Source organism: Ascaphus truei, chromosome 17, assembly GCF_040206685.1.
Source record: "Ascaphus truei isolate aAscTru1 chromosome 17, aAscTru1.hap1, whole genome shotgun sequence".
In the NCBI taxonomy this organism is placed as follows: domain Eukaryota; kingdom Metazoa; phylum Chordata; class Amphibia; order Anura; family Ascaphidae; genus Ascaphus; species Ascaphus truei.
Window position 1 is genome coordinate 44,477,532 of NC_134499.1, and position 11,734 is coordinate 44,489,265.

General features: G+C 38.1%; 1 protein-coding gene across 4 annotated transcripts in view; it reads right to left on the reverse strand.

Annotated features, from left to right (window-relative positions):
• The window catches only part of STAB1 (stabilin 1), a 474,288-nt gene that overhangs the window by 76,633 nt on the left and 385,921 nt on the right, over nt 1–11,734 (reverse strand). For all 4 annotated transcript variants that reach the window (XR_012788655.1, XM_075575004.1, XM_075575003.1 and 1 more), the window contains 5 exons: nt 10,766–10,852; nt 9,351–9,497; nt 7,782–7,862; nt 2,157–2,358; nt 1,351–1,500 (listed from right to left, as the gene is read on the reverse strand). Coding sequence is in view for 3 of the 4 variants with exons in the window: in XM_075575004.1 (XP_075431119.1) it covers nt 1,351–1,500; nt 2,157–2,358; nt 7,782–7,862; nt 9,351–9,497; nt 10,766–10,852 (667 nt within the window). In the remaining variant the exon portion in view is untranslated. The remainder of the gene's footprint in view (nt 1–1,350; nt 1,501–2,156; nt 2,359–7,781; nt 7,863–9,350; nt 9,498–10,765; nt 10,853–11,734) is intronic.

Below are 11,734 nucleotides of genomic sequence, written 5' to 3' on the forward strand. Positions count from 1 at the left end.
CAGAAAATGGATCAATTCACCAACAAAAACTTCTATTTGCCTTTTCTTTCAGTTGAAACATCACCAGCGTTGTTTCCTAATATTAGCAGAACAGAACTGCAATCTCCACTGGAGATGCATCAACCTACAAGTGTTCTGGAAAACTGAGAATCAGCAAAACATTTGGCCAAAATCAATTTGTTGATAAAAAGTCACAATTTTGTAATTGTGTGAATATATGAATATTTGAATGTCACAAGTTTTCCAAAATGCTCCAATTCGCCAACCTTGTTTTTTTGCTAAATATTTATGAAAGTGGGTATCAAGGTTGAGATATATTAAAAACATTGTAGTTGAATGTTGTTTGGCCAAGTTTAATCTTTGCAATGTCTTCTCAAGTTGTAAATGTCGAAAATCAAACAAATTTGTAAAATTTGCGCATAGGTTTCAATCACCTATAGAGGCCTATTTTAGTAGCTCTGAAGTGTAACAAACCACTTCTAAAGTGCACTAGCATGCTTTGCTATTCTGTATGCCCTTCTCGCATGTCCAAACCATGCGGAAAAGGCTTTTGCAGAATGCGGAAATGACCAAACTCGCATTTTATGTGTGTATTTATTTATATAGCGCCATTAATGAACATAGCGCTCCACAACAGTAATACACAAGACAATCATATAAATGACAAATAATATAAATAACACATAATGGGAAGAAGTGCTTCAGACATATAATTGACAATTAGGAAAAGGAGTCCCTGCTCCGAAGAGTTTACTATCTAATTTTATGCAAACTAGCTGAATTGTAGTAGCTCTGAAAAGTCCAAAAGGCTAAACTGCTTTAAACTCGCATTTTTCAGAAGTTGTGGGTTCTTATCCTGTTGGGTCTGACACCAGTACTCCTGTTAAATATTTTAGGAGATGTAACACATTTAACTATACTTTGCATAGCCATAAGCATATCTCCCAAAGTAACTCAGGTGTACTCTTCTTCAGCACAGACATCTTTCCCTAATTTATTTGGAGGTAGGTTTGAGGGGACATGTATATAACCGGAGATGCTACTAACTAGGAAGCCGTCCTCCGCCTCCCTTTTCATAGATCCGGTTTAAAATGATGCAATTTGCAAAAGAAATTACTTTTTTTTCAAACATTTCATTACGCGGCTTCTAAACCTTGTGGTTTGGCAATAACAGCTACGAGAATAGGCCCCTACGTCTCAACATATTGCTATTTTGGCATCAATTTAAAATAGACACAGCAATTTTGGAACCTGACACAAACCCATTGTTATTGTTTTAAGTAAAATTTCAGTGCCAGAAGCCCGGTGACATTAATGTGGAAAAAAGTGGCATAAAAGTTTTTAAAATACCTTTGCAACTTGAGCCATATCTGTCTGGAGAACACAATTCACAAGCAGTGCCATTGAAGCCTCCTGAGCAGCTGCAGTGCCCCGTTCCTCCTATTCCATCAGTGCATATGCCATAGTTACTGCATGGAGCTTCCAGACCACCAGGACACACTAAGACAACAAAGAATATTATATCAGTCTGAATTCAAATGATGATATGCTCCAAATGTACAGTGTCATTTTTACAAGGTACGTTCCAAAAGAAAGCTGAAAAGACCCTATATCTAGCACTCGCTGTGGGAAGGAATAGATGGACTGATAGTCCGTGAGATTCTAAATGCCTCTACAAGGGGGTCATTAGCCCAAAGGCCAGCCAGAAACTGACAAATATATATATGAGAGAGAAAGAGAGAGAGGGCGACCTAGGGGGACAAGGAGAGCGACAGAGAGAGAGAGAGCAATGCTTACAGAATTGTAGTAGGTATTTTGGGCGATAAGTGCTCGATAAGGGGCTTATGAACGCTTAGTGTATAGGTCCCCAAGTGTTTATTCTTAGCCCACCATGTCATCAGAGAGACGACGATAAGTAGGGAGATTAGGGCTCTGGCTGTGCAAACTCTTGTTGAACTCACAGGGGAGTTATTAATTAAAGTGCAATAGTGTTGACCGGGGCACAATTACAAACCAACACAAAAAATGATTTTCAATGACTTACATATTTTGTAATAACGGCATCCATCACCCTTGAATATATCACTGCCAATAGTATATTTTGGTGCTAGGAGGGATTGCCCCTTTCAGTTTATGGATGTGTGGAAGCTTCTCACCTTGACAATCTTTTCCATAGTGGTTTTTGCAGCACTTTGGTACCCAGTTAATGGAAAAGCATCTCCTAATGCAGCCTTCACTCTGAGCCCGCTCATTCCAATAATTTCCCACAAAATGGCTAGTATCAAATCTCGGGCGGTGAAACATAAATCTGCGTCGAGGGAAGAGTGTAAATGGAATAGAGCATTTCCTAATATCCCCCTACAGGAAAAATATTAGATTTAAAATAACATACTGTGCAAACAATGAATATCATTAGTATATATGGTTATAACTGTATGTTACACATAGTTATACACTGCAGAATAATATGTTTCAGGAACCTCCAGAGCTAGATTGACCAGACAAAGCTATTCATTTGTATAATATTTCTCAACATCATGTTAGATTTACCAATTTGTGCAGATGTAGTTAAAAGCTCAATCCTTTGTAGCTGACAAAAAAAAACTATAACTATAAATAATAATGTGCATAAATGTGTGATGTGAAAAATTAGAAATATCAAATAAATAGTGGAAATTAGACCCGCATGAGATACAACACAGAGGGAACATGTCTAACATGTTCAACCCAGACCTCTATATTTCATCTCCTACGTGGAGAGAATAAATCAGTTCAAACAACTGTCATTGTTTGATGCAGTCATTTAGACCCTCTGGACTAAGTGTATTTAATACATATATCCAGTATGTTTCTCTTAAACTTAAAAGCTTATGTCTATCTCCACTTAACAATGTGGATTTAATCGCTTCAATGCCAATTACTATTAGGGTGGATGGATCTTTATGATGTTTTAATTTGTAGTGCCGAGATAAGATGTGTGTTTGTAATCCATGGATTATGTTTCGTTGGTGTTCAAGGTACCGTGTGCTTAAAGCACGCGCAGTCCTTCCGATGTATTGAACACTGCAAGGACACATGATGGCATACACTACAAAAGTGGATAGACAATTTATACGTCCCTTCACTTGATGTATAGATCCATTAGAATATGAACTGATAGTATCAGTTTTTTCCAAATGTTTGCACGTAAGGCATCTAGTTCGTTCACACAAAGTTGATATTGTATTTTGTGGCATTATGTTTATGACTGCCTAGGGTCTTTAATCTACTAGGTGCCAACATGGATTTTATAATTCGTGCCTTCTGAAATACTACTAGTATCCTAGGAGGTAATTTATTGCCTATAATCGGATCATTAAGCATAATATCTCAATGTTTATTGAGTATAGTTTTTATTCTCAGAGAGGCACAATTAAATTGTGTAATAAAGAGAGGTGAAATTAAATTTCAATTTTCATTTGTCTGTCCTCTTCTTCTTTTATCCAATGTGTTCCTTTTAGATGTGTTTGCCTATCTAGTAGACCCACTTGTTTGAATGTCTCCTGGATAATGTTCTTAGCTACAAATGTATAAATAAAGTGTTCCCCTGGGCCAAGTAGTCAGAGTCAAGAGAACAATTCCTCCTGACTCTGAGAAATTGGCCCCTGGGGACATTCTCCAACCACTTGTGATAGTGATTACTAGTGTTATGTAGATATGCACTTGCAACTTTTTTTTAAAATGTTTTAGTAACAATTTTGTTTTCAGCATTGACTATTAGCTCCAAATCTAGGCAATTAATTTTGTATTTGTCTGTCTCAAATGTAAACCGTAAGCCCATATTGTTATTATTAAAGGATTGTAATATACTGATCAGTTCTTCCAACTCTCCGTCCCAAATAAACAAAAGGTTGTCTATAAAATGGCCATAGAACACCAGACCGCCCCCAGCCTTGCATTCCCCCACACATGGGATTTCTCCCACAATCCCATGTTTAGGTTACCGTAGCTGGGGGCAAATCTGGTGCCCATGGCCATTCCACAGACCTGTAAATAATAATCACTTTAAAATAAAAAATAATTATGTTCCAAAATGAATTGGATAGCTTTCAGAATTAATGTTCTTTGTATATCTCTTAATTGTGTTTCTTTTTCCAAAAATTGTGCTACAGCCAATATTCCTTTGGTATGATTAATACATATATATAACGAGGCCACATCACAGGTGGCCCAAGTGTATGTGGACTTCCAGGGGATCCCAGAGATGGAGTCGATGACGTGCAGCGTGTCCCTAATATATGATCTTAATTTAACCACAATGGGCTGTAGAAAATAATCTACATACTGAGACACGCTGGACGTCATCGACTCCACCCCCGACACTATAGGTCTCCCTGGTGACGGTTTCATATTTTTATGCAGTTTGGGAATATGATAGATCACCGAAGTTCTTGGATGACGCTTAAACAGAAACTCAAATTCTAATTTAGTAATTACTTCCATGTGTTGTGCCTCTAATATAAGGCTTTTAAACTCTTCTTGGTATAGATCCATCGAATCATTTTACAATACCATATAAGAAGTACTATCGTCCAACAGACGAGTCGCTTCTGCCACATAATCAACTCTGTCCTGAAGAACAATTCCCCCCCCCCCCTTATCAGCTTGCCTTATCACTATTTCATTTAATTTTGCTTAGTTCTTTTAAGGCAAGTGATTCATTTTTATGTAAGTTTTTATTTTGTAATGTAGGCATATTCTGGCAGAGGGTTTCAAAGTCTCTCAGGACCAACGTATAAAATGTTTCTATAAACCCTCTGTTTGATTGATATGGAAAGAATGTTGATTTGGGGGTGAAAGGTGAATGTTTAATATCTAATATGATATTCTCTGTAAGATGTTCATTTCCCAAAATAGATCCTTCAGATCTCTGTGAAGTCAATTGGTTAAGATTGGATAAATTAAATAAAGAGTCTTGATCCAATTCTGTTAGATATGGCTGTTGTACAGCTGTATCGGCCATTATTCAAAGAAATCACGGAGTGTTTGTCGTTGGGTCTGCTGTATTCCACGCAGTATTAATTTTGCATTCCCGCGTTCATGCCACATTCACTTTGCCCGGCACCCATGGTTGATCCGCGGTTGGTCTGTTTAATTTAATGGTTTCGGATTTTTTTGGGTGCAATTCTTCGCGTATCCGCCAGGTGGCATAAATTCATGAATTGTAATGTGCACAGTACTTGTGCTACTGTGTCGAATTTCAGGTGTTTAAAAAAACAGATAAAAACCATGTCTACCACAGTGGTCCATTGTGAATTGACCTTGGTACTCGAAGACGTTATCAAATGTAGGCGTCTCTTAATAAAAAAAACCCTGTAAAAGTCAATGCTGTGTAATGCTGTGTGCTTTTTTCTACATTCTTATTCCTGCACAATTGCTGGCTGGACTTGTAGTGGACATACTGTACCTACATAATATGCACACCGCAGACTTATAAAAGACCTGACTGTAGTTATGCATTTTTAATTTGTTCTGCAATTAATGCTGCAGCAGATAACATGGCGGCTGTTCCCGAAATTTATGAATATTTAATTTTGAACTATGATTTTTACAAATTTTCACCTGATACTCGTGTGTGGAAGCGTGTGATAAGAAAAAAGTTAAGTAGCAATAGAAGAGGGTATTGGTGTGTGGTACCAGATTTTTCCAGTGTGTTTGATCATGGAAACTTCAAAAGGAGAAAGTCCGGGTTGAATCCATATAATATTCGTCAATCCCAATCCAGCAATGTAACAGCGCTGGCAAGAGCGCCTGCACCGGCTTACGATAATGGTCCGACCGTCATTGAAAACCTGGTGAACCGCAATCCTTGCTATCTGTCCCCGCCTGAATACCTGCAAAAATGTCAGCATGCTTGCATGTACCAAAAAGATTTTTAACTTCATTAGCTGTCAACTACAGGTGTAGCAGGCCCGCTGTCACCTGTCAACTATAATGAAGACTACAGGAGTGACAGTGGCTCATCACCACCCGTTTGGCAAAGTCTATAAGGAAGGTAAATATAATGTACTACAGTATACTGCATTATACAATACAGTACAGTATTAAGTTTAAAGCTGCAGTTCAAGCTGCCGTATTTAAAAAAAGAATATTCTTTTTTTTAAAACAATACTGTACTGTAAGTACAGTATGTGCATCAATACATTATGGACACAGTCAAGTGATTAGTTACAGTAAGCTGCAGATCGGTCCGTTTTCCTGTAATCAATTGCTTTGCTCACGGTTTTTTAATTCTTGCACAATTATTGAAAATGTAGTCCAGCAATATGATTGACTGAGCAGTTACTACAGCAGATACAATTGGTGGACAGCTATGGAGATGGCGGGGCTCAAGAGCCAGAGCCTATCAGAAGTTGTTTGAACTGCTGCTTTACTGTAATTCCCAATGACTCAACTTGACGCATGCGCAATACCGGAAATAATAGCCAATCAATGGTGCAGAATACCATGGTCCCTCCCCTTGTAGAAAGATGTGAGTTCTTCCAAATTTTGTCAGTTGAGTTAAGTCCAGCCCTAACCATGTGCTAGTAGAGTCTAGCTCTAGAAGTTCCTTAGGGGGAAGGGATGTATGCTCAACGATGTTCAAGGAGAAAGGCCAAATTAGGGGTCCTGCGAGCTAGGCTCTGACCCTAGCAAGTCTAAAGCATGCTGTGAGGGTTCTACCTACTCTGGTTAAAGTCGGGACCAGAAGGTAGTTCACCTCTCTTGCAAGAGAAGGCCTCTGATGTGATTTATCCTGTGAGTACCACCCAATAAATACCAGTTTCATGATACTGGCACTCTCTATCCTGTTATTACTGAAGGTTCCTGTGAGGGGTCACCCCTGCCTCTGGTTGGGCCCTTGCAGGTGGAAGCGCTGCATCATATCAAGACCATCTTACCTACCCCAAGCTCCCTATATGCAGAGGCCCAGGCTCCTGGAATACCAACAGGTGAGCACCACTAACACCAAATAGCACCATAAAACCCATCGATCTCCCGTCGGGGTGGTGGTGGTGGGGGGATTAGGGGTGTTACACAAATAACATTTAAACTCCTCTTCAATATCTAAATGTACTCATAATTTTCTTTAACTAATACCTACACACACGTGAGTCACATCAATGCATTCAGGCCCTCATGGCGGACACAACAAGACTAAGCATCACTGTCTTACTTTGTCCCTTATTACCTCTTAACCATGTGGTGTGTGATGTCAGTAGATGCCCCTCTTTGACACGATTACAGATTTATAACTCCTATTATGCAGAAGCGATGCTATCACATGATATTCTAATTTTTAATAAAGACGCTCTTTGGTGTAATACTTTCTTAGCCATGCCCCCTGTCAATCAATAAACATCTTTCAGAGAATGCTTTGAAAAACCTTTTGTTTATGTCAGAGAACCCAGCTCTGACAGAACATATGTCCTTATCTCGAGATCATATCTGTTTTTAACACTAGGCCTGACTAAGGTGTTAACAGGTCATAAATCCTCTCTTTGTACTGTTCAAATCCAACTTCAATACATGGTATTTTTAAACCCAAATGGTAGCTCATTAATCCCTGAAGCACCAGATGGCTTAAAATACATAATACTGTATATAACGATATTATTATGACCATGATTTTCTCAATATAACTATTATTGCTGCATTGCAAAGCAAATAAAGTTACAGAAAAACAATGTATTGGGATGAAAGTTACAAATATCACTGCAACTTAGAAACATTTCATGTTTTTTACATGATTTAAGTCTTACCCGATCAACAGTCCCCAAAGGGCATGGCCGCTCAAATCCACACGGTGAACAGGTTCGCGAAAAAGTCTGTAATGAATCTGTCTTGGGATGTAAGTTACAATATAAATGCTTATGTTAGTTTTAATTGGAAGGCAATAAGCTGTATTTGTCATGTTGGTGAATAGCAGTTCTTATCTAGGTTTGCAGTTTGTCTAACACCTATAAGCACAGAGGCATTTGGCGTCTCATCTGCTATCTTCAAAAGTAGAAGTTACCCTTTGAGACTTCATCGCTTATACTGTACCTCGCTGTGTACATCTGCGCCCCTCAAACTTGGTTTGTACGCAGCCATTTTATCCCCTAATCCAGCATGTACTTTGCATTGTTTCTATCATTGTCTGTATGGGTTTATCCAAGTCAGATTGCTCTGAATCCATCAGTACATGTATGTGTGTATCAATGTATCAGTGAGTGAATGTATGTCTGACGCTGCATACACATGTATGTGTGTATCAATGTATCAGTGAGTGAATGCATGTCTGACGCTGCATACACATGTATGTGTGTATCAATGTATCAGTGAGTGAATGCATGTCTGACGCTGCATACACATATATGTGTGTATCAATGTATCAGTGAGTGAATGCATGTCTGACGCTGCATACACATGTATGTGTGTATCAATGTATCCCTATCACTGCTCGTCTCTCTATCACTGCCCGTCTCCCTATCACTGCCCGTCTCTCTATCACTGCCCGTCTCTCTATCACTGCCCGTCTCTCTATCACTGCCCGTCTCCCTATAACTGCCCGTCTCCCTATCACTGCCCGTCTCCCTATCACTGCCCGTCTCCCTATCACTGCCCGTCTCCCTATAACTGCCCGTCTCCCTATCACTGCCCGTCTCCCTATCACTGCCCGTCTCTCTATCACTGCCCTCAGTGTTTACACTCTTCCTCTTCTGTTCTTCACATTGTGACTTCCTATAAACACAGCTATTTTATTTGCATGTGTTTACCAATTCATTTTTACTATACTTTATTTTTGTTTTACGTCTAGGAAATGTTGTCAGCAACTAAAAACCAATTATAACGATAATTACAAATAGCTTTGGTAAAAAGACCAACACTTTGAAACATAGAAACACAGAATTTGATGGCAGACAGGAAAATTGGCAGATGAGATGGGCCAAGTGGTTCCAATCTGTTGTAAACCTTCAGATCAAATGTGATCCTGGCTTTGTTTCATATTTAGGATAGCCTTGTGTCTATCACAAGCATTTCTTTATTCCATGTTCACTTTGCTCCAATTGTGGATCAAACTTCTGGGCACTTATCCCATGAAAATGCTATAGACTTAGTATGAAGGCAAATAAATCAAACAGTAAACTAGTGTACATACTGTAAAAAAAACAATGCATGTGTAATTTTCTAAAATCACTTTATTATCATTGTTAATTTAGTATTTTAGGAACCAATACAGGGGTATTATAATGTTAAAAAATCCTTTAAAAACCTGTTCTGTCAAAAATATTTATAATATCACCTGTCCACATGGAGCCGTTTGGATCAAACTTTAATTGATGACTTACTTCTTTGTCCTCACTAATAAACTCATCACACCGAGCTCCAATATTGGGAGGTTCCAGCAGCTGATCAATTCCATGTGCAATTCCGCTGTTAAACTCCATGTGCCTCTGGACAATTCTAGCATTATTCTCATCCACCATAATATCCCCCTGCAGGGAAGGAACAAACAAGAAAGCTACAGGTGGGATACAACAGTGGTGAGAATCAGCACACCGATAGAGAAATTGCAAAACACGGTGAAAGGTGCATGGAACCCACAAGGGCCCCTGAATCCCTACATAACAGTAACACATTGAACATAAGAGGGAACCCGCACACTCGTAGAGAAAGACACGGCACAGTAACTGAATGAAAAGGATAATTTACTCAAATTGTGAATATATATATATATATATATATAAAATATAATATATTTAATAATATAATTTTTTTAAAAATATAATTTTATAATATAAAATATATTATTTATTTTTTTGGCCTTGCTGTTAGTCCTTCAGCCATCTTATATGAGCCCAAGCGAAGTATCTATTACTTTCATGTTCTCAGCCTTTGCTACTATTATGAGCTCTCTCTGTGTACTGACTCCCTTGGTATAATGTCCATATATATATATATATATTCACAATATGAGTAAATTATCATTTTCATTCACTTACTGTGCAGGGTCTTTCTATAGGGGTGTGCGGGTTCCCTCTCATATTAATTAAGAAAACTACAGGTGTTCCATTAACATGAAAGATTTTCTATTCTTAGGCTTATTTAAACATTTTCTGGTAGAACACGTTTTAAGCAGTTATACCTGTTCAAGAACTTGAAGTTATAGGGTAGGTGGGAATATAATCAAGAATCCCAATCTTAAGAATTTTAATCCCTGGTAGTTACTGGAAAATGGACATACAGTACAGATCAAATACTCCAACATCGTACATTACTTTAGACTGAGAGTCAAAAAGGAAAATGTACAGACAATCTTCCATTGGTAGTCTGGTCAAGCAGGAACCAAACATGTCACTTTTCCGTATGTCAAACTTCTGATAAGAACTCAGCACTGGTCTTGCACCTGGATAACCCTTTGTAAGGGATGCTTACTCCTTCACTTTAAAAATAATGTAAGGAAGTAAATAGCAGTACTGTTTGAATGCTAATTCGCACACACAAACATATTTTGTGCAGTAAGGAATAATACACTGCATTAAATAGAAAGTCAAACCAAACATCAGCTACAAAAGAAATAAACTACTGGGGTCTAATGATGAACTATGTTTTAACAATTCTGCATATTACCAGTTTACAGCTCAAGTATACAATCCATGCTCTTTGTTTTAGTTTTACAAACTCACTAATAATATAAATTGTTTTTATTTTACAATAAAGCCGCCATTGCTCAAAAAAGAAAACTGGAAAAGGAGAGACTCACAATGCTTGATCTGCTGCATTTAAATGTGATGGTTGAGCCATGCATTGTCCTTAATGAACTGACATGTGGAAGGTTTGCTGCAATAATCTACAGTTAAAAAAACAAAAAAAAAACAGATTATACTGAATTAGTGCTAAAATTCATAATATTACCAGATGTAAAACTGTCAATCGAAAAACACCCATTTTCATAAGAAAACATTAATCTAGAGCTTAAAGCTGCAGTTCAGTCAATATCCTGCATGTGTTTTTTTTTTAATAAATCAGTTCTGTAGTAAGAAAAAATACTTTTAGCATTTTCTGTTTTTAAAAAAACAACTTTGAAAGACCAATTTTCTTGTATTCTATTTTAACAAGCATTTACTAAGGCACCGCCCCTTCATGTCCTGTCACGAGCCCTGGCACACCCCTTTGTCAGCCCTGCCCTCCCTCTTGCACATGTCAGTGCAGGAGTGCTCATGAATATTCATGAGCTTCCACTGAGTGACAGAAGCAGAGGAAAAACATATCCCTTCTCTAAAGATCTTGCCAAATTTCGCCGATCAATACATGGAGAACGAATTGACTGACAGCGATACAGTTCTTTAGGTAATTAGAGATTGCCCACATGAAACTATTGAATTAAAAAAAAAAATTAAAAAAAAAATAATAGACTGAACTGCAGCTTTAAAGAGTAGCTCAGTGGCACTGTCGCTGACTTTGAAGCTGGTGAACCCAGTGTGAATCCCAGGCTCAGCTTTCCTTGTGACAGCGTTACTTTATCTCCCTGGGCTGAAGGCATCACAATGACATACATGCAGCTCTTTGGTACGCATTGGTTTAGATCGACACAGCACCATTAAATTAGTTAATATCACGTTAAGCATTAATGTGCATCTTCAAAGAACAATAATGTTAGTGGAAAAGAAAGGCGTTAACCCTAACATCGCATCTCTTTACATTAGTTAAGTCATACCTAAACTTGGAGTTA